General features: G+C 39.1%; 1 protein-coding gene across 1 annotated transcript; it reads left to right on the top strand.

The window, feature by feature from the left end:
* The first annotated feature begins 3,833 nt into the window (after nt 1-3,833).
* On the top strand, nt 3,834-24,130 carry fah (fumarylacetoacetate hydrolase (fumarylacetoacetase)). Its single transcript, XM_085409509.1, has 14 exons — nt 3,834-3,989; nt 4,474-4,584; nt 5,940-6,061; nt 9,032-9,081; nt 10,442-10,532; nt 11,635-11,732; nt 12,441-12,493; nt 12,675-12,774; nt 16,281-16,411; nt 18,670-18,745; nt 19,769-19,815; nt 21,800-21,901; nt 22,086-22,203; nt 23,671-24,130. The coding sequence occupies exons 1-14, from the start codon at nt 3,909-3,911 to the stop codon at nt 23,745-23,747; spliced, it is 1,257 nt and encodes a 418-aa protein (XP_085265635.1). The 5' UTR covers nt 3,834-3,908; the 3' UTR covers nt 23,748-24,130.
* Nucleotides 24,131-24,169: the final 39 nt, after the last annotated feature.

The following is a 24,169-nucleotide window of genomic DNA, read 5'->3' as shown; positions in this document are numbered from 1 at the left end:
AGAAAGATGCCCAACGGATTTACTTTACCAAAGGGACCATCCCAGCCTTGCCGTAATGGTCCATTTGATTCACCTTTTATTGTTTATTTTATTTTTTATTTTCACTTGCTAAATACGGGACAGATTTGACTGAGGAAAAGAAAGGGGAGAAAGAAAAACAACGGAGAAGAGGAACGGGGATAAAGGGCAAAAAAACCCAAAAACCAACAAAATAAGCAGACAAAAGATACATCTATCAATCACCTGGATCACCTGTTGAGAAAGAAACGACGAAAAAGAGAGCAATAGAATAAACAACATCACGATAACCTAACCTAGTGTAATAAATGGAAACAGAGAATATAAATACTCAAAAACCATAAACACTGAGTCAGAAGACTCAGGACCATGACATCCACGTTCGTTTGAGGGTTTTAATGATTTCTTTGAATCATTTTCCATGTTGGAATGATTGTACAGCATACATCTTCAAAAGAAAAAAACAAGAATTGGGTACACAAATTAAAATTTATTTGAGATTTTCTCTAAATTATACATGCAGGTTGAATATATATCTACCTCCTCACTAATGTTTGGTTAAATGCCCCTTAGTAAGTGGCACCTCATCCACACACCACCTTCTTTCATGGCTGGATGTTTGAACATTCTTGTAGTAAATTTGTTGAGTTCTTGGCACTTACACAACTTTTAAGCTGGTTTTGAGGCAACTGCTCAGTCTTTTTTCACTGGGATAAATACAGTATCTGCTCTGGGGCAGATATTTGTACCAGAGCAAACACAACACACACATTTATTTAACCTTAGCTGTAAACTCATACCATCTTTTCCAACTAGTTTACCATAAATGCAAAACAGATTTTGTTGAGACAATTGAATGACAAGACAACTGTGGTTAATAGACACAACTGAGTAGTCTGATGGAAAACTGGAAGAGTCAGTCTGCTTGGGAGCAGGTTGCTGAGGGCCAATAAGCAGTCTTGATGTGGAGCTACATGTTTGTTACTATAGTTATAGGCCTGCACAGGACTGGTGATGGGAGAACATGAAGCACATATGTGGGAAACGCTAGATCAGGAGCTGTGCTGCTGTCACGTTACTACCTGTTAGATATTGCTGTCCAGGAAAGGACACTAGTTGACATTGCTACTTATGGGCCCAATCCTGTGAGTAGCCTGAGTTCCAGAGGGGCATTAAATACTGGTTACGGCTGTGCCGGCTTTAGAGCAGCCAGACTCCCTTTGAACCAGAGTTTTTGTCCTTGTCCAAGAGTCGCTGGTGGAGCACACCTGAAGGTGTTAGTCAGCTGTGGGTTTGGTTGTTACAGAGAGAAGAGATTAGGCTTCAAAACAGCTGCTGGACTAAAGATTTTGAGCACTGGAGTGTGCAGTACTTGTTTGCTGGACTGATGTTGCTTTTGTTTTTTTCAACCTCAATCAGGATTTTTATTTGTCTTTATGCATGAAAAGAATAATAAAAATCCTGATTGAGGTTGTCCTAATTCATGCATGAAAGGGTTGAATAACAATCATTACAATCAAACACGTCGCACATCACATGCTTTTGCTTTTAACTGTACACAGCAAAATCTCCAGTGTTAAATTAACACTGGAGATTTTGCTGTGTAGACTCTGGTTGTGCTGCTGTCCTAGTAACCTTAGACCTGACAGCAGCCTCCGACACTGTCGATCACAACATACTGTTATCCCGCCTAGAACACTGTGTCGGTTTGAAAGGTACTGTTTTAAAGTTTTTCCAGTCCTACCTGGATAACAGGAGTTTTTCTGTTCACCTCGGTGAACTGTCATCTCCCAGAGCTCCTTTAACTTGTGGTGTACCTCAGGGGTCCATTCTAGGCCCCCTGCTGTTTACTCTGTATTTGCTCCCTCTGGGCGATGTGCTGCGCAAACATAATGTGTCCTTCCACACCTTTGCTGATGACATTCAGCAAAGGTGTGGAGTCCTACCTGTGCAGGAACGATCTAGAAAGAGTGGGCCATGCTTTTATTACATCACGGCTGGACTACTGTAACTCCCTTTATGCTGGTTTAGATCGTTCCTGTCTGCATCGCCTCCAACTGGTGCAGCACCCTGCTGCTCGCATGCTGACCGGTTCCAAAAAGAGAGACCACATCACTCCGGTCCTCTGCTCTCTCCACTGGCTCCCAGTTGCTTTTAGGATTGATTTTAAAATTTTACTGCTGGTTTTTAAGGTTCTTAACGGTACTGCACCTCCTTACCTGGCAGAGCTTCTTAGCATTTACCGCCCCAGGAGATCTTTGAGGTCAGCAGACCTGATGCTTTTAGATGTTCCCAGGTACAGATACTTGTACATAAACCACTACATTGGACAATGTGTGTCAGCCCATACCTGCCTCCCACTGGTTGTTTAATGTTACTATAGATGTCAAGTCAAGTCAAGTTTATTTATAAAGCACATTTAAAAACAACCGAGGCTGACCAAAGTGCTGTACAATAAAATACAAATATAAAATACAATAAAACGCAAGTACATAAAACACCTCACTGATAAAACAATAAGTTAAAACAATAAGTTAAACCTTGCTAAAAAGCCAATGAGAAGAGGTGAGTTTTAAGAGCAGTTTTAAAAGTTCCTAGGCTTGTGGAGAATCTGATGTGAGGAGGTAAACTGTTCCACAGTCTGGGTGCAGCCACAGCAAAAGCCCTCTCTCCCCTATCAACACTGACACAAATACAAGAAAACAGCTTTTGAATAGCTGTAACTGTGGTGACCACTATGCATGAAAGAGATACGAAATGGTGTCTCGTCAAAGCCAACCTCAGGCATGCGTTTGTCCACAGCTTATCACAGCAATCAAACCCATGTGTTTTTGTTTGTAGGGAAGTTGAACTGAATTTTTTACTACTCCTCACTTCAGTCTTTCATAAGCAAATGTACTGTATTAGTGTAAACTTCACTTTGTTTCCAATTCATCATTAAGAAAAGGCTCTCTGTTTGAGTGTGTCAATCTGTCAAACCCTTAAAAGGGAAATGTGTGAGAGTGTGTTTGTGAGAGGAAGGGGGAATTGAAAGATTTAAGCACAGAAGTTTTGAGCGCCACTGGCAAAATAATTTTGTGATTAAATTTGAAGCCCAAAATTTTTGCTTTCCTTTGGGCTGAAACTCCTGATAGACAATTCAGCAATAAATACAACAGACGAGTGAAAGTCTGTTCATGGAGAAGAAAAGTCAAAATGCACGTATGATTACACAAAACTTCAGTTTTAATGAGGGTAAGAATGGATTTGGTGTTATCTGTTATATTTTCACTCTATTAGACTATCATTGTGTGTTTCAGTATACTTTTTTTGACCCACTACATCACAGAACTACACACATCAACTTTTGGGACAAATTTTTTAAACACAAAAAGTAACTGCCTCTCCACTCGTTCAAACTCATTCATGTATCTTCCTGATGGGAAGCACAGACATCAAAGGCAAATTATGTGTTGAACTTTATTGAACTAAAAACATTTGGTAACACTTTATTTAAACTCTATAAGACTGACAGCACATTTTCTATCAGTAATACTGAAACAATAACGATGGCATCTGTCACGATCATATAAGTGTTACTTACTTACTTGTGGCTTTTTCATTCAAAGTTAACACCTGAGAGATCTTTAACATTTTCTACTAAGGTGCATGAACTTTCCCTCTCTCCATACTCCACCAAGAGATGAGGCTACAGTTTTGCTGAGTCATTTATGTGGCTGTTTTGCATTAACTTCCAGGGACCTTAGCTAGAGGTGGATACTCTAGGCAACATGTGATTGGCTGTCCAGTAGGAGGTGGGGCCTTTCTAAAGTTAAACATCTGGAAGAGCTTACTGCTCAGTCTTTTGGTTAGTCAGTAAGCTTCAGTTGAATCCAGCTGCCAAAGAGAAGATGTCCTTTATAGCAGTAGATCCAACTTCTGACTTCTCCTTCCACAACCTTCCTTATGGAATATTCTCTACACCTGACAGTGTAAGTGTAGTTTGCTTTTTACTACTATTCTAATGAAGGAATATTGCGTAACCTTTCAGTAACAGAGATGACAGCAGAGCCTCTTTTTCTCCAAGTAAAAACCTGACCCATGGGAATGTTCTGCTCACAAACACTAGTTTAGTCACACAGACAAAGAGAGTTGATTAAAATTGAATGAAAAACCTCAACCCTTCCCCCCATACATACATACATACATTCAGTGTCTATGTTTTCTTGCCTGGTATGGGTCCACTTGTCCCTTTACAAGTGGGGTTGGATGACAATGCTTCCATCTACAGGACACAATGAGAATTAAATTAATGTGAAGAGAGAACAGTGGTATTAGTAGGGAACTATTATTTGCATTAAAGGGAGCCTTTTGCCCTGATGTACATAACACTGGTGGTGGAACTGTGGTGTATGTGAAAGCATAGTAGATAATCTTTAGTCACGTGTATTTCTGTGGATGCATGTACTTCCCAAGCCCAGACATCGCATTGGTGTTGCGATTGGGGACCAGATCCTAGACCTCAGTGCAGTGAAGTCTCTGTTTAGAGGACCTGTGCTTTCCAAACATCAAGATGTCTTTGACCAGGTGAGTCTAAACATTAACCAATAACACAGGTTACCTGTTTAATCTGACATTAACTAAACAAAATTTCAGTAAATGAAATACAGTGACTTGCAAAAGTATTCGGCCCCCTTGAACTTTCCCACATTTTGTCACATTACAGCCACAAACATGAATTAATGTTATTGGAATTCCAGGTGAAAGACCAACACAAAGTGGTGCACACGTGAGAAGTGGAACAAAATCATACATGATTCCAAACATTTGTTACAAATAAATAACTACAAAGTGGGGTGTGCAAAGTATTGACTCAGGGCTGAATAATTACGCACACCCCACTTTGCAGTTATTTATGTGTAAAAAATGTTTGGAATCATGCATGAATTTCGTTCCACTTCTCACGTGTGCACCACTTTGTGTTGGTCTTTCACGTGCAATTCCAATAACATTGATTCATGTTTGTGGCTGTAATGTGACAAAATGTGGGAAAGTTCAAGGGGGCCGAATACTTTTGCAAGCCACTGTATTACTGCCATACTATGTCTCTTCATCATACAGTAGAATATCAATACAATCCAGCAAGTTAATTTTTTGTGTCAGTTAAAGATCAGATCGTTAATAGACAATCTTATGCCTTAAAAAAGGAAATAAAAATGAAAATAAAGATTCCAGGAATACCGCAGCTTCAGATTTTACAGATTTGGCATTCTCAGTAACATGACAGACTGCAGGTCTCGTCCTAAACATCATTTAGAAAGACAAATATGCATTCTTAAAACATAATAACCTTTCAAATGATGATGGTGTTTTTTTAAATGCTGCCGTTGGTGGCAGTTCTTAAACAAGTTAAATCATCATATTTTGTATTTACAAAGGTTGTCTTTCTATAATATTAAAACGTATTAAAATATTAAAATCTATTTGATCTGAAACATGTAAGTGGGACAAATATGACAAACAGAAAGGGGAGCAAATATTTTCTCAAAGCAATGTAAATATTTTCCTTTGTATAGAGATGAGTCAGGAAGAATCACATTCTGAACTCTGTGGATCATATATTTTAGATATCCTACATTACAGGACAGTAGAAATGTTTGAAAGTATATTCACTAATTAAGCAGCTTTCATTAGAACAAAAGGGTTGTCATTACTAGTTCTACTTTTTGATATGTTCACAGTACAACAGACAAAGCTGGAAGTGATCAAGTGGTTCCTGTGTACATTTAGTCACACAGAACCCCTACACTTGGATTGTGGTCTCGCCCACTAATGTATTGTGCATCAGCCAAAGTTTTATTTGTTTCATGTTCCATTGAAGAAATGTACCAAAAAGGCTACTTGGTGGATCATATACTAACCTTTATCTGTGTCCCTATAAGCCTACACTGAATGCATTCATGGCTCTTGGTTATGAGGCCTGGAGGGAAGCCAGAAGGACAGTGCAAATGCTGCTGTCAGCCAATGAGAGCACACTGAGAGATGATATGAGCCTTCGGAGCAGGTCAGTCTGTTTACAGGAGTGTACAGTACAAAGCATAGTCTACACTGCATCTTCATCCTCAGGCTACTGTGTTGTTTTTCTCTTAGAAAATACATATATTTTTGTGCTTTCTATTACAGCTCTGTAATGAAGTAGTAATAATAGGGTAACAAGGCAGAAACATGAACGTAATAATGTGCTGATTTCTAAGTTATTACCACTTAATTACCAAAGTAATAACCACTTAATATCCAAGTAATACAATGGTAGCAACAGTGGTTACAGTTGAGTAATATTGCACATAAATCTATGTATAAAGCAATAAATAACCTGCTTCCAACTACAAAATCCAAAACTGCCTGCTTCTATTTAATAACATATTAATACCCATGTTAATAAGCTTTTAAAACAAGCTTAAAGAATAGTGATGACCAGGAAACAACTGGCAGTTTTGGTGTAATAAGCAGCAATTTAATACCATGGCAATGATAACTGAATAAAACACGAATCAGAAAGAATCAGGAAGTCTGGAATAAACTGGAAACACATGCTAAATGCTAATAGTTAGGTTAAAAGAATTATACATGTGAATATATTAGATTTGCTCTTTCACAGCATCTGGATGACAATACATAATATGGTAAAAGTATTTCAGGCAGGAAAGAAGGGGGAACACATGTTTAAAATGTCCAGTAAACAAAAATAAGATACCATCCATGTTTTCCCAGTTGTCCAATTCAGTGTTGTGAGGTGTGCAATCAGGACACAGATTATTTTGGGTTATTAACATTAAGATGAAATTATGTTAATTAGGGCAATAGTCAGTGTGCATCCCTTTAAATTGCCACTTCAACACTAGACACTGTTGCAAAGAGCCAGCTGCCAGTAGGTGGCAGACTGCTGCTTATCGGGAGTCTGCATTTTCTATTATAGCCCAGGATGAAGGAAAAGAATTGAGGCACCAACAGTTAACTTTAGCTGCCATTTTCCTCTGTGGCTTGCCTCACAGAACCATGCTTACATAAACCAATGGGTTTCAACAGCAGCAAACCCCACATTCTAGCTACTGCTCAGGACTGCAAGGTAGCTAAAACCTTTTTTATTTCATACATTATATTTAGGACTGTCTCTTGTAGATATTAACTTATACATCATACTATTAACTATTACTAACTATTAATACCCCTGACAGAGTAGTTAAAGGTAGGTAAGTAGCTAAAGTTAGTATGATCAAGTAAACTACCATGTTATAAAAACTTGAGTTCCTGATGAAGGCTCTTAGGGTCCTGTTGATATTGTACAGTTCGACGTATTCTAGGATCCAGGTGTGGGGCATCGAGTCATTGGCCTTCTTCTAATCAATCGAGGCAGTGCACAGGTTGGTCAGCCTGCTCTTGCAGTCTTGGACGACTGCTCTGTCTACCAGGAGCTGTTGTTTTGTGCCTCTAGTATTCTTGCCCATTCCTTTCTGTGCCCCACTCATGCATCCATCTATCTATCTATCTATCTATCTATCTATCTATCTATCTATCTATCTATCTATCTATCTATCTATCTATCTATCTATCTATCTATCTATCTATCTATCTATCTATCTATCTATCTATCTATCTATCTATCTATCTATCTATCTATCTATCTATCTATCTATCTATTATAATGTGGCTAATGGTATTTAGAATATTCGCCCAAAATTTAAGCACTCCAGTTGTAACAGTTTAGGTGAGGAAGTTGGAGATGTGGTGTACTCAGACTCCACCACCAGTGAAGTTTGTAGTGGTTATTTTCTAATGATAGAGCGAGCTACCATAGAAACTATGCCTGTTGTCAACTAGACTGAAAAATAACTTTGCTGTCTGCATGTGCCTAAATATCTTTAGGTGTCTGCAGCACCAGGAAAACTTGCCATATTCAGTGTGGCTCTAAATTTAGTGTATCCTAGGTTTAATTACTTGCTGTTTTTTATGGCTCATTAACAGCCATTTGAACAAAGCACTTTCGTTTTTTTTACGACAGATTGTTAGAAGTTTTCTGTTGTGGTCTGTTTGTTAACAGAATTAAATGCTGAGGCAAAGCAAGTAAGTGTGTCCTAATTATTGAAGAGATGGCACTGTAAAACAAAATCTCATTGTTCTCTAATTTTTGAAAAAGTTATATAAAATGATAAAATGGTCTCTTTCAATATTCATATTGATCAGTATGTGCATTATAACATCTGTAGTTAACAATATATTATAATTACAATAACAAGGATAATTTTTAAAGGGTAAATCCATTAACTTTATGCTAGAATACACGTAAAAACCTATTACACAGTCCGTATAAAAATAAACAGTAGATTGCTGTATTTTTAAACCACTGTACCCGTTTAATAAAAATATTGTGACTTTTGTTTAATGGGCGGTACAGAATATTATTGCATTAATTATGGATAAAAAGTACAAAAATGTTCACATTAAATTACATAATAAAGCCCAACTAATAAGAGTACTTTTCTGCTGTTAGAGGCCTGATAATTGTATTAGATCAGTGTTTTACCATATTAATAGGTAATGTCATTGTTTTTAATACTACTACTGCATTTATTTTTAATATACAAAGTCTGTGATTCTAGTAAATTTAAAGCTAAAACAGCTGCAGTCTAATTTAGTATCCCACACGTCACACACATTTATTGTATTTAAATTACAGAAAATTTCCACAGTTTTACGTGATGATAGATTTTGTTATTTTCAGATATTTTTCTGGTGCAAAGCTGCCAGAATATTAAGGGGGGGGTTTTCTGGATTTTTTTGCACTCTACAAGTGTGTCTGTGTTTGTAAATGCAGTTTTGTATTGTTTAATCCCCTTTGAGCCACATATAACAAAACAAAGCAAAACGTATCTTTGCATTATTTAGTCTTCAGGAGATTTTATGTCCATAAGTGTGTGTATCCTCTTTTGAGAAAGCTTATTTTGCTAATATCCACCTCTTTCCTTTGTCTGTGCAGAGCATTTATCCATCAAAGCGCAGTCATCATGCACCTTCCTGCAAACATTGGTAAGCCTCACCTAAACTTCTCTTATCAGAGATTTTGTTGTATGAAAATGGACTTGCTTTTGTATACAGTCACAATTAAAAGTTAAAGACGACTTGAAAAATGGCAAAAAACAAACATATTTTGCATGATTATTGAAGAGATGGCATTGCAAAACAAGTTTCCAAGTAGAGCTTCAACATGCAACAAGCAGAATTGGGAGTGAGACAAAATATTTTTTGGAGCAATTTATTGAAAACAACACTTAAATTGAAACAGGCTGTTTCACAGCTGATCAAAAGTTTAGAACCACAGGCCAAACCTGTGCAAAAATGTGGCTTCATTGTCATTTTCTGTCAGGTAATCACGCTATCATGATGTTCTGATAGCAAAGGCAAAAAACGGTTGTTAAACTGCATACGTAGGGTCTCTGGCAGCGCGCCGTAGCTGCTGAGTCTGGACGCAGTGAGAGAGTCATTAGTCTCTCTTGACTGCAGCACTTTTCTAGTCTTTAAATCTTACTGACTGCCCAAAGAACTTCAGAGTACACTTATACACACTTGTATATACCATTCATTCATGAATACATTTTCTTAACCGCTTATCAAACTTCAGTTAATGTGATTTAATGTCATTGTACTTGACCTGTCTGAGTTTAATGTTGTGGTTGACGAGTTTATATAAACTTCCACTCAAAATTTCAAGGTCATGTAGAAATATCATTATTTCCAAAGAAAATGGCAGGAATGGTGCCTGCAAGCACCTTCTGCATTGTTCTGATGTCATATCTATACACACCTGTGTACAAAGCCTTTTTTGATTAATTTCACACTGTAAACGACCACGGCAGGCCCGGTGGCATAAACATGCTTTTCAACATACTTTATTAACACTCACACGGTTGCTATACATCCACACACAGCTGCAGCTAGCCCGCCACCAGCTCAACACACCAACAACCACATTGTTAACCACATCTCCAAACTTTTAAGCAGGCGAGGCGTCATTGCAGATGCCGCGCAGGTGGATCAAGCGCACCTGCAGCAGCATCGTAAACCACGCCCCACCACACACACATCAAATAATGCTGTTTCTTCTTTTACAAGGACATTGCTGGTTCTATAGCAGTGGCTCAAGACACTTGCAAAATTCAGAACACATTTTTACAGCCTACTACAGCTGTGACAGAGCAAATATAACTGGGTGGAGAACCACATAGTGGACCCAGAATGCAGGCGGCAGAGAGTACAAGCAAAAATAAGCTTTTTTATACTTAATCTCGAAATGGTACACTAAATCAAGTGCCTAGGCATGCAGACCGCTCCTGCAAATGTTTGTTAAAGAAAGCATCCATCCCATTCATGAACTGTCTGTTTTTCATAGGAGACTACACGGACTTCTACTCCTCCAGAGATCATGCCACTAATGTTGGGATCATGTTCCGGGGAAAGGAGAATGCTCTGATGCCAAACTGGTACATGTGAATCCAACCAACAGTAAACACTTGATACAATGAAGAAAATGCTGACTGGGAGGCCTTAATGTGTAGTAATATTAAAAGAGATCATTTCAAATTGTCCACAAACTGTGGCCACTACAAGGTTTGCCTAATTAATTTGTACTTCAGAGCTTTGGTGTGGACTTGCAGGAATCCCCACTGAATCCCTCTGTCACAACGTGCGCTCTCAGGGGACTAATGCTAAGTATAACTGTGTGCCCCTCTGACACACTGTACTGGATAATTTCATCTCAGGCAGTGAAGGTTGCATAAAGTTACCTAACACTTCATTTTAACAGTTCATTTATAAAATGAAGCAATTTAAAAGCTCCAAAGGGCAAATGGTAAACCACAACATGTCATATATTGTATGGGGTCCCTGGTTGCTACCAAAACACCTGCCAAACTAAACGCCCATACAGTCTTTCTGAGGTTACTGCCTGAAAATGACATGGCCAAAATGAGTATTTCTGTAAACCACAGTAATCTGTGTAAATATTACAGCAGATGTGACTGTGTCAAAGTTACTAAAGCGAATTTATTTTTGGATTTTATTGCATATAAACACTTTGAAAATATGATTCAGAAGACAATTAAGTCCAGAAAACCAGCAATCAAACTATGAACGTGACCAACGATCGATGCTGCTGAACTGAAACAGAAATGCTACCGTGGGGTTTATCATCTCAAAGTCAGACATTTTGCCATTTAGCAACATATGTGATTTGAAATTTCTTAGTATTCAACATTATTTACATGCCTAAAAATGCTTGTTTTTGGAATATTTTGTGAAGAATTACCCACACGCTCGCGTACATTGAGCTTTTTTACATAATTAAATGAGTCATTATTTACTATGGTTAATATTTCATCTTCAACTATAAGTACCTTTGTCTCATTTCTGCAGGTTATGCCTTTACCCTTATCTTCTTCTTGTTGTCACTAACTGTACATTTCGAAGATAACTGGAAATGATGCAGCTTATTTGCCAGAAATCAATTTCCTATCCATTTTGCACATTGCAGACTTAAAGCGGCACAGCAGCTTGTTGTAGTGACTTGAGTTCTGTATTATGCAGGTTGAGGCTTCCTGTGGGATACCATGGCCGGGCATCATCAGTGGTTGTTTCTGGGACTCCCATCCGCCGCCCTTCAGGCCAGATGAGGCCTGATCAGAGTAAGATCCTTATAATTCAAGGATTCTTTATTGTATTCGCATCACATGTTTACATGAGGTGGAACGAAATTACGTGCACATGTTCCCTCAGCGAAAGAAACAGAATAACAAAGAAACAGAATAACAAGTACTAAGTAATAAATTAGTCTCAAGTCTTGTGAAATCAAACCATTTACATCTTAAGAGTTCATGTAAACCTTTACTCATCAAACAGGATAAGTAAAGTAAATCAATGCTAATTTAATGAATCAGCAGTGATATCTAATGCTAAGGAATTTACAGCAGCAGCAAATAGTAAAAAAGTTTTGATAAATCACTTTACACTATGTGTTCAGCAAGACGCAAAGTTAGAGACTAGTAAGTGAACTGAATTCGATCGATCTATATTACCCCGATGGACCAAATCAGAGGTAAAGCATCCAAATTACATTCATCATATAAGTGCTAAAAATCCTCAAGGCTTCCCCTGATCTAGTTTCAAGAACTTTATTTTATTTTTGTTTGTATGTTGCTTAACTAATTTGTGTTTTATTAGTAATCAGAATATCAATTAATGCATCTTTAGCGTCTAAATCCAATCATATGCTGTATATAAACCATTTACTTGTCCACAGATATGACTGCGTGATGTGCTTGTGACTTTGAGCAGCTTCGGCACAGTCTCACCTCGTAGCTGACGATAACTGTTGCCTTTGTTCTGCTTTTTAGCAAAACCCCCAGTGTTTGGCCCATCTAAGAAGCTGGACATTGAACTGGAGATGGTGATTAATGTGTTTGTTTAATCTAACAGCCCAGGTGTATTTTATTTGTAATTGTATTAATTTAATTTCAACATCTGAATTAACTGAGAGAAAGATCAGAGTTTCTCTGGTCAGAATATTCAGTATTGTACTTCAGTATTTAGTTGTTTTCATATTCACAACTGCTTCTGTTTGTGATCAGGCATTCTTTGTTGGAGGAGGTAATCCGCTAGGGGAACCCATTCCTATCCAGAAAGCCCATGAACACATCTTTGGAATGGTACTCATGAATGACTGGAGTGGTAAGAGTCTCTAAACAATACACCTCACCAACATTTTCATGTTGTAAATGCTTGAAGATGGTTTTACTATGCAACAGAAATGGGAATGTTTATAGTAGATAATCTGCAGGAGAAGAAGGGGGGACTCCCAAAACGTTACTAGAGAACACATTGGTACGCCACCAACTGCAGTGCCATAGTCAAACTAAGGTTTACACAGAATCTTACATTTCACATGTGGTTGTGACGCTATTCAATAAGAACACCTATGAGACTCAAATAATTATGTTCAAATGACACATTGTATCTGGTTGTAAAAGCTAATTGTCCTTTTATATTCATAGATTGTAATTTTACATGCTATGAATGCTGCAAGCTGTTTTCATATTTTCATAGCTATAGCTACTAAAAGTGTAACTGAAAGTTTATTTCCGGTTAAAGTAAAGTGAAAAAATAAGTCATGAACTTCCACCCTCCACAACAAACCAAGTCTGCTGTTTAGTCTTATATGTATGCACTCTGTAATCCTCTGCACAACACTGGGTGAGTTACTTCTGCCCTGCCCGGCTGTGATTTGGGAGGCTATTCAGGGAGTACAGGTTGTGCCTTTTCAACACAACTACTATTGTAGCTTTGTCTTTTATTGGTACTTGGAGAGAGGCTACATGAATCCCATGTGTCTAAAGTACAGGAGCAGATATTGCTGCTTTGTTATCCCAAGATGTTCATTGAACATAGCAACACAAGACTTTCAAAATAAAACAGGAAACATGGAGAGACATAGACATGACAACACAAGCTTGACACTATGGAACACACAGACCTAAAACACATGACGGACTAGACAAGAAACAAGACACAAAAACCAAGGAGACAGATGATAGTAACGGCTCAACTCAACTCAACTAGACCCTAATAAGAATAACACAAACCTTACACAAGAAACTCAAAAATACAGAACAAACTCAAAACCCCTGACAGGTGGGCCATGTGAAATCACAGGGCAGTGGATGCTGAGATTGACATTGCTGAGGAAGCACTTGACTAGCCTGCACAGAGTCCTCCTCTCAGCTTGATAGAACACCTTTATGATGAATCAGAGCGGAGATTGTAAGCCAGGCCTTCTCGTGTCTGAGTGTCAGAGAGATACAAGCCGTAGGAAAAAGAAAAAAAGCTAAATGTACAAAACCTTTGAATTTAACTTTACTCTTAAAATATCCAGTAAGTAGGGAGTTGTCTTTAGGGAACATATTCTCTGGACTTTTGATATTTCAAGCACATCCTGTCTTACTAGTGAACTCTTCACTTTAGTCCCCAGCTTTTCCTCCTAACAGTACAGTGGTAAGAGGTTTTTCAGCCTGTGACATTTCTGCTGAATATGCAGCTTGAAGGTGAACTGATGTCACTTTTACTTTATACACGACTGCTGATGCCCTCAGGACATCAGGCTGCAGACTTCACCACAGACTTTCTATGAATATTTGCCATGTAAACTTTCTCCCATAGAACTGCATAATAAGCTAAATGCAATGCTTTCTTCTTGTTTATAAAGTATTTTTTTCAGTGGAGAAAGCTCAGGCAATGAAATGTATCTGTGTGCAAGAACAGAAAAAGATTCTGAAAGAAGACTGGCATTAAAACTATAGCCAGCACGAAACAAACATTTCAAAATGGACCAATACATTCTTTGAACATCAAAGAATAAGTAACCCAGAAAGAAAAAGAAAGTGCTTTCATTCACACACATTTTTAATCTGATAGATGCATCAGAGAACAAATTGAGGTTAGTATCTTGCCACAGGATATTTGCTATGCAGACTGGAGCAGCCAGGCATCAAACCACCAACCTTTCAGTTAGCGGAGCTGCTCTGACTCCTGAGCTACAGTCACCCCCAAAGCAGAGAGTTACTCTTCGTAAGTAACAGTCCTGTTACACTGCCACAGCTCCATTTGAGTCATTGTTTGTGAAAATATATACTTACACAAACTGTTGTATAATATACTTAAACAACATCCACTGTCTAATTATGAACTGCAGCTAGATTTCATGAGAGGAACCAGCTTCATTAAAACTAAACCTGTAGGCGGCCATGCTGGTACCTCAGTAGCTAATGCAACTTTGAACCAATCTAGACGATTTAATTAGACGGTCTCCACTGCAGCTTTAAATTGTAGAAAATGTTTTCTTAATTTAATTAAAAATATATTTTTCTAATCACTGATTTGTTAAAGATGTAATTTTAAACATTAAAATGTTGTGAGATCAAAAGAAATCAGTTTCTAAATGAAGTGGAATCTGAGGAACAGTGAATATGAAACTTTGGATTACAACAATGAATTATGGTACCAGGTATGAACTGGATATACTAACCTTTCAAGATCAAGATTAAATTTAACTTGTCAACAGTTTGTTTTAGTACATATAAAACATTACTTAGACTAAACATGTGCTTGTGCGTGTATTTTAGAAATGTCCCTTGGAAAATTGATTCATTAATAAATAGAATGGATGAATTGTCCCTTACTACCAATTCTCATGGCAAAACATGAAAAGGCCGTGACAAGGCAATGCATTTGTTCGTGTTCACTGACATAAATACACAAATCATTACACTCTGCATGATTTTGAAACAAAGATATTTAATCTGGACGTATACTTGTCACGGTCTGGCTGGGGCAGACCGTATGTGTTGCAGAGGAGGACTCAAACGCAGACCAAAACGTGGGTAAAAATAATCGGGCATCGGTGAAAACTAAACAATAACCTAAACAATAACCTAAACTGGGTGAACTAATAACAAAACATGAAAAAGCTTAACCATAGTGAACTGACATGGGTACCTGGGGATGAGACATGGATGAGCAGACGACCTGACAACAAATGACTGAAAGCACACGGACTAAATACACACAGGAGGATGATGAGGGAAGTGGGAACACATGGGGAAACAGCTGGCACACATGAACATAATGACGTCACAGTGGGAGAGTAAGACTGAACACGATGAACACAGAAACACCAGACCTCTTCACAATAAAACAGGAAACATAAAGAGACATAGACATGACAACCCGAACTTGACAACGTAAGACACAGACATGAAACGCATGAAGAGCAGGGGAGATTTAACATAGTTGGAAACACGAGGGGGAAATAATAAGAACTAGAAACACCTAGGCATGATAACAAATGAACTTAGGAAACCTGAAGGGCTTACATAAACTAAAACTCAAAACGCTGGGTCAACAGACCCAGGATCATGACAATACTATGTGCGACCAACGTATAGACTATCTCAGTATACACTTGTCAATGTGGCAACGAAGAACACAAAGTTTTATGAATGGACAACCATATTTGAACTCTTGTATTAACCGATAATTATGCACTTTGGAAATTTGTGTCCTGGAATACAACTTATTAAATTAAAGGTTTGCCACAAGAGTGGATTGAATAATCTGCAAAGTAATTTGGAAAGAAAAAAGAATAACCTTCCTAATTTTCTCTCACTTGTGTTTATTCTCAGCTAGGGACATCCAGGCCTGGGAGTATGTTCCATTGGGACCTTTCCTGGGGAAGAATTTTGGGACAACTATTTCACCTTGGGTCGTCCCCATGGAGGCACTGTTACCCTTTGCTGAGCCTAACCCCATTCAGGTGAACATAAGGTTCTCAATTAACAACAACAAAGATAAGCGGCATGTAGTACATTGCTCAAAAAGAATTAAGGAGCACATTTGAATCAGACTATAGCATCGAGTCAAAAGATGAACTCAGCTTGGGCGTCTATTGTCTTATGCAGTCTGGGAGTTAACTGCATGGATGGGGCTTCCTCATGCTCTGTGTGGCTTGGTGGTGCTGCTGCTGTGGGCCTCAGTCTGGATGGGCCCAGGCACCCACTGTCCTTGGTGGATATCAGGGAACGGCTCACACATGGGGGTCGGGGGGTGAGCTGACTCCAGGAAGGGGCTTCCTTTCTTCACACACCCCGTTCTCTGTTTGCCATCTGGGGTGGAGGGTTGGGAGGAGAAGCTGGTCTGAGTCTGGGCTGGTGGGCTTCCCTGCTGTTGCAGGACCCGGGGTGGTTTTCTTTCTCCACCCCAGCGTAAAGGGAACCATGTCCATGGTCTGGGATTGCTCCTCTGGGGGTGCTTGTGCCTGGAATATAGAGTATGTAGAGGGGAGTGTGAGCGTGTGTACTACATTTATTTCTGTGTGTGTCCATGTTGGGCAAGTGCTGAGTATTTGTATATGTGTGCATGAGGGTGGGAACGGATCTTTGTGTCTGTGTGTGCCTGTTCATCTATATCTAGGTGTTAGGTCAGGTCTCAGATTCCACCTCTCTCAGAACATCTCAGGCCCCTCCCACCACACACCCTCCCAGTGGCTGGTGCCCCCAGCTGCCGGTGCATTGGTGGTTATGCTTGGGTGAGTACTGGCTCACTCCTGGTGGCATAGCCGGCTGCCAGTGGAGCCTCTGGGCCCGTCGCCCTGTGGCTTCTGTACAGTGGCTGCTGGGTGACCTCTTTCTAGGACACTTCTCAGGTCTTTTCTGAGTGGGTGGTGTGATTGCCCCTGCGGTGGTCCTCATGCTCTGGGTGGCCTCCAGATGTCCGGGGCCCAGATCTCCTCCATGCCTGCTTCTTGGGGGGGCGGGGCTATGACTTCCCACACCCACTTTTTGACACAGGTGTACACACATGTGTTCATACAGGTGTAGAAACATGTACTCAACATTCAGTATTTATTATTTACTGTTACTTGTGCTTATGTTGGTTGTTGCTGTGGTTTCCCTGCTGTGTTGTTTTCTTGTTGGTTGTTTTTTTCCAGCAGGTGGTCAAGTAGATTTTCAGTGTCCTTTCTCTCTACCCGTCTTCTCCTTTATTTTTGTCCCCTCTCATTCGTTTAACTCTCTTCCCAACTCAAGTTCAAGTTCAAGTTCAAGTTTATTGTCACTTCAACCATATACAGTTTAAAAATACACAGTGAGGCGAAACAACGTTCCTCCAGGAACCAAGGTGCTACAAGACAAGTTAGTGCAAAAAAAAAAATAATATATAATATATCAATAATAATATATAATATATCTTCACTTCACTTTCCTTCTTCTTAATCTTCTTTCTAGTAATAACTTAAAGTAAAGAAAAATCTAATCAAGTGGACCAGTCAATCAAGACCAGTTTAGCAAATACGTAATGGTCCACTAGGGAAAATAAATCGATTCGGCATTTTTCTTGGCCTTCAGACAATAATTCTGATGGCTACAGTACTGGACAGGACAGGCAAAAAAAACAAACAAATTAAAATAATGCTGGACAAGGCGGTAAAGGTCCTTAACCCATCAGCAGAACAGGAGCTTGAACTCTAGAACAGTGGAGACGTGTCTCTGAAGTAATGAATCGTGCTTCTGTCACTCTGATAGAGGAGTCTGGGTTTGGTTGTTGCCACAAGAGTGGTACTTCACTGCCATTGTGCCAAGTGTCATTTTCTTAAAGGAGGGAGGATTATGGTGGGTTTTTTCAGGAGCTGGGATCAGCCCCTTACTTCCAGTGAAAGGAACTCTTAATGCTTCAGCATTCCAAGTCATTCATGTTCAGTTTCATTCAGTTTCATGTTCCCAACTTGATCCCTTCCTACATGACTGTGCACCAGTGCACAAATCAAGGTCCATAACGATGGGATTGACTGGTGAGATTGACAAGGAAGAACTTGACCTGCACCGAGTCCTCATCTCAACCTGACTGAACACCTTTGCGATGAATTAGAGCAAAGACCACAAGCCAGACCGTCCCATCTGACATCACCTCACAACCTTTTTCTTCCATCATTCTAACCTGTGAAATGAAAATGTGTTCTTTTTCATCTCTTTTTGCTCACTGTTCTTTTTCAGCTTTGTATTTTGTGTCTTCCAACAGGATCCAGAACCCCTCCCATACCTACAACACCATGATGCGTATACTTTCAATATTAATCTGTTTGTTTCACTAAAAGGTACCATCCACAAACTATCATGATATCAATTGTACATATACTCATGGTCAAGTTCTCTCATGAGGAGTAGCACTGTCCCTGCCAGTGTTAAGTAATATATAGTAATAGAGTTTCTGTGATGTTTCAATATGCAGGCAGCATCCTAATGCAGCTGGTTAAGTGAGTCTCATTCAACCTTCTACATACTGTTGGGTAGATACTTTAATGAATGCTCATACCCTAATGACTGGGTAGCATTAGCACTTAATAGACAACAATCTTCTGCTGTTTGGTTTGGGAATAAAATATTCAAAGAAATACAAATTTTTCTCGTAGTTTGATCAGATTTTTTTCAAAAAATGAGAATTTTCTGGCCTTAAAAGTTTAAGATTGGGTTGACCCCATTGGATTTTCTGGTGTAAAGCATTATTTCTGTATTTACTGTAAACTGGTGGTTGCCTGAAAACCAAATCTCCAAATGAAATAAAAATAAAAATTAGAAACTACAAGACTACGATAACTTTGATCCTAGATTATTATTATTATTTTTGTTTCATTTGGAGGTTTTGTTTTCCCTTCAGTTTAGCTTCAGTTCGTTGCCAGAGTAAGTTTATTCTTTTCAGTTTAGCTTTTAGTCTTTTTAGTCAAAATATTTTATTTTAGTTTGCTTTTTAAAAGTGTCAGTGCTACTCTGCTATTATAACATAAAGGAAGTTGCACTTTTGTTGACTCACAGACACACTGACGGTCCAGGTCAGGCAACAAACACAACTGACCAAACTGTCACAACCCTAAAACAAGCTCATTTATTATATACTTTCATTTGAACTTAGTTATTTTAAAAGTACACAATGCTGCTTTAATTTCTTTTATTAATTTTTTTTAAGGATAGTTCTTATTTCTACTAAATAGAAGAAGATGGATGCGATTTTATTTCAGTTAACCATTTGCCCACATTTTTAGTTTAGTTTTAGTTCACTATAATAATGCTCTTGGTTAGGAGAGTAACATGTTTTGAAATGAATATCTGTTCTGTTGTTAAAGGCAAAGGCATGGCTGAAGCTGTGAACATCTGCAGATCCAACTTTAAGGTAAGATTCATGGTTGCAGAGCCAGAACCACTATATTACATGTTTTTAAACAAACAAACCGTATTATATAAAATACGATTAAAGAGGACTTGACATGTTGCTGTCTCAGCTATGCCTGTTTTGCCAGCATTTTATGGTTGCTTCATTCTTAAATGATTATATTTTATTATATTCTTTGGCTGCACCACTAAAGAAAAACAGCATGTATAAACAAAAGTAGTAAGCCATCTACACATTATATATGCAACAGATGCTCAGTCATGGAGATCCATGCTGTGAAGCTCTCAGCACACGGTTTTTGTGCTGATGTTAATGCCAGAGGGATTTTGAAGTTATCGAGTCATTTAAAGCCTTGGCTCTCAGCAATCCTTTGATTTAACTTGACATGGATTGCTCCGGTTTTTTGAGTTGCTGCAGCAAAGAAACAACATAAAATTGGCCATGGAATAAGGGAAGTCTAAGGAGCCTGGTAAGAAAAGCGTCTGGACTACTTCAAGTTTCCCTCAAGACGTTTCACCTCTCATCTGAGGGGGTCCATGTCTCTCTTGGGGGGACACTCCCATAGGGCTTAAAAGCTGTGACTCTGCACCAGTTGTTCTTAGAGCTGAAGAAGCTTCTCGGATGAAAGTGAAACGTCTTCAAGGAAACTTAAAGACGTTCAGACGCTTTTCTTACCAAGCTTCTTAGACTACAATGACCGGGAGAACCTGGAGAACCTTACCAGACATGGAATAAGGGAAGCATTTTTATGAACTGATTTGAAATCCTGTTACAGCACCACACTCAAAGTCAGTGAGTTCTTTAGAAAGACCGATTCTCTTGTAAATGTTTGTGTTATGTAAAATGTGTTCTGACATTTTTATCTATTTAGTGTAGCTGTAGCAATTTTGACATTGTTGACTTCTTCATTTCTCTCAGCTGGTCAGAAGACTGCAAAAGGAAGGATTGGCCTTTATTCGTTAGGAGAATGGAGAATCAGTATAAAGTTTCAGTTGCTCTCTTTTAGAATAGAATAGAATAGAATAGAATAGAATAGAATAGAATAGAATAGAATAGCCCTTTATTGCCAATGTACATCTACAACAAAATTATGGGTGCTCGATGCTAACTGTGTAGGAATAAAAGGTAAATAGAAAAACAGCAGGAATAAATAACAAACAGGTGAAATATATACAGTCAACAGGAATATATACAAAACAAGAGAAAGGCACCCACTGGAGAACCATGTGCTTGGAAGTAGTGCAAAGGATTTGCTCTGAGTATAGAGTCCATATTTGTGTGGCACATGTAACATGTTGTTGGAATTTGGTACAGAGCACAGATTTAAACATGACTTCTGAAAGCAAGATTATGGACACTCTCCGGGCGCTCTCTCTGCTGTTTGATGCAGCTGCCGTTAGCTTGTGAGGTAAATTAAAGGGCCTGCACTTATTTGACATGTGAGTAGTGACTGTCCACAATCCTATTGTTACGGCACCAGTCCTGAAGCACATAAGCACAGAGCACCCCCCCCCCCCCCCCCTTCCTTTGTTGCGGTCCTGGCAGTGTAATGTCTGACCGGTAACTCCGCTGAGGGATCAGGGATGTTTGTGAGGGAGCTGTCATTAATGAGGAGGATGAGGATGGATGGAGGGGTTTGTGTTGTTATTTTGACAGCTGGATATGATAATCAGTTCTCCATCCCCACTTTTGTTTCCTCTCCCTCGGCTGTCTGTTTCTGACAATGTACCACAGAGCGCTGGGTGGTCTCACAATCTCAGGTGGGATAATGTCGGTCGAATCTGAAGTAAAGGCCAGGTTCAGGCTGAGGCTGATGTCTGACGACTGAAAGTGACAGTGTGTTGCAGGAAGCTGCAGTAAAAAGGCATAAAAAAGACAAAATAAAGTGCACAGTAGAAAAGCGTGCTGTGCCGCTGCGTACCATGACTGTCCCCGTCTTGAATTCACTAATGTTTTATTTTTATTTCTGTCTCTCTGACTCAAGTACATGTACTGGACCATGAAGCAGCAGCTTGCCCATCACACGGTCAATGGTTGCAATGTCAAACCAGGAGACCTGCTCGCTTCAGGCACCATCAGTGGACCTGTGAGTGTCCACATGCACAGTATGCTTAGGACTCGATGACTGTAATGTGTACCTTTTTGTCTGTCAGTTCTCAGTTTGTAAGCTAGATTATATAACATCACTCATTAGCAAATTCTCTTGTGGGCTTTTCACACTGTTGTTGCTTTTCCATTGTCCTTATTGCAACTGGTTTGTTTCATGGCAGGATCCAGAGAGCTTTGGGTCCATGCTTGAGCTGTCGTGGAATGGCTCTAAGAACATTGACCTGGGAGGAGAAGGAACTAGAACCTTCTTGAATGATGGAGATGAAGTCACTATATCAGGTTGGTCTGTTTAAAACGTATGCTTTCCACTTCATATCATTTGGATTTATGTGACAATATTTTTAGAAGTAGCAATAACATTTTTGCATCTTTACATAATGCCAACATGGACATAAAGATAAGGTTAACTACAATAGACAAAACATAAGGATTGAAGAATTAGAACATAACTGCATGCTGGTACACTGTCGGACTCTCGTGTGCTTCAGGCATTTCCAGATAAACTCTTATCTTAATTTTGCAGCTGAAGTTTGGACTTGTTGAACTTGAAAATTTAATCTGGCTGACATTATGAAAGGAATCTGTTCAGTTTCAAAGTGTATTTCAATATTTTATTATTGTTGTTAAAAACAAATAGTTAAATAATAACAATAATACATAAACAAATGTAGCTGTTCGAGATAACGATATCGGCTCGGATGATGATATGAAAACATCCATCGTTTCATATCATGCTACCGTTTGTTTCTGTCATGGTGCTGGGTCGTTGACCCAGCGTTTTGTGTTTTGTGATTATTTTCCTCTGTTCTAGTTATTCTGTGTCCTCCCCCCTTGTGTCCGGTTCGGGTCCTAGATTTCCTGTTTTGTTCTGAAAGTCTGTGTCTGTTGTTATTGTGTTCAGCTTGTCTCCTCCGGTCCTCATGTGTATTAGGTTCAGCTGTTCTTCCCTCCTGTGTGTGATTACCTGATTACCTTGTGTGTGTATATTTAGTGGGTGTCGGTCTGTGTTCGTTGTCGGCTCGTCTGCGTTCCTCCGTGTATCTCTGCGTTCTATGGTGTTTCTGTCTCTGCGTCTCTCTGCCCCGCACGCCTTTTGTATGGTCTCAGGTTTGTCATTTAGTTCTCCCAGTTTAGGTTTCTTCAGTTGTTCTGTCATACCTCTCTGCCTGTTTCTGCCACTACCACTTGTGAATAAACATCACTCGTACCATCAGTCACTGCTGCATTTTGGGTCCTCCATTTCCTCCACACCACACGGCTCACCCCGCCAGCCGTGACAGTTTCGTGGTGTTGCAAATAAACAATTTACAGCAATATTTTATCAGCGTTGTGATGGTCACTGTAGTGGCTCTATTAATTTCTTAAAGTTCTCGCTTTTTTTTTTTTAGATATAAGCGGCCTTTACTACTTATATCAGAAAATGTATAGTTTCATGCATGGGTCAAAAGACTCAACACCCAGCTGAAAACATTTCATGCAAGTCGAGATTCACAGAATTGGCAGAAAATCTAAAATTTTTCTGATATATATCGTTGTCAGGACAATAAATGTCTTATATCGGGATATGAGATTTTGGTCATATCGCACAGCCCTAAACAAATGTATGACTACAAACAGATGGCTCACTAAAGTAGAGAAAGTTTTACTTTTATATTGCCTGTCAGAAATTCAGCTTTCGAGCTTACACAGTATTACACAGCATCATGACACTGGTCATATACGTGTCCAATGACTTCCTCTGTTTAGGTTACTGTGAAGGAGATGGCTACAGGGTGGGCTTTGGGACGTGCCAGGGAACAATCCTTCCAGCTTTGCTGCTCTAAAACAGATGTCTACTCACACAAGTATTTCACTTGGCTTTGATGACAACAATGGAAAACTGCAACATGGACCTTCCCCCTCACTCTCCTCTTCTCTTTAAAGGGGCGCTATGGGCTTTAGTAAAGAATGAATGCAGATTTCTCTCAATGTGATCTCTGACCTTGTTACTGATCTATAATGAAATAACCATCCAGCAGAGAGATTGTCCTGTATCATATCACAATGTTACTGCTGTACCAGGATCAGTGTTACTGATGTTTTGTATCCCCTCTATGACGAAATCATCCATTTTAAATTTGGTTCTGTTATTGTCTTGTTTTCATGCGGACTTACTCAGCCACCTCAGGAACACAGCTGCATTCAGAATTATCCAACTGGAGCTCTTCCACTTCCATAGAAGTTGATCTGAGATGAATATATTATC

This window comes from Rhamphochromis longiceps, linkage group LG1 (assembly GCF_057381845.1).
Source record: "Rhamphochromis longiceps isolate RC_006_pf linkage group LG1, R_longiceps_female_GT1.1, whole genome shotgun sequence".
Classification (NCBI taxonomy): domain Eukaryota; kingdom Metazoa; phylum Chordata; class Actinopteri; order Cichliformes; family Cichlidae; genus Rhamphochromis; species Rhamphochromis longiceps.
Note: the sequence above shows the minus strand (reverse complement) of the source record. Positions and strands in the feature narration are given on the sequence as shown.

What these genes read in the sequence shown, in the direction of transcription:
- fah (XM_085409509.1), top strand. Translation starts at nt 3,909, where the DNA reads ATGTCCTTTATAGCAGTAGATCCAACTTCTGACTTCTCCTTCCACAAC. An exon ending in TCTGCAGATCCAACTTTAAG is followed by an intron (nt 19,816 to 21,799) that starts GTAAGATTCATG and finishes CTCTGACTCAAG; the next exon opens with TACATGTACTGGACCATGAA. An exon ending in CAGGCACCATCAGTGGACCT is followed by an intron (nt 21,902 to 22,085) that starts GTGAGTGTCCAC and finishes GTTTCATGGCAG; the next exon opens with GATCCAGAGAGCTTTGGGTC.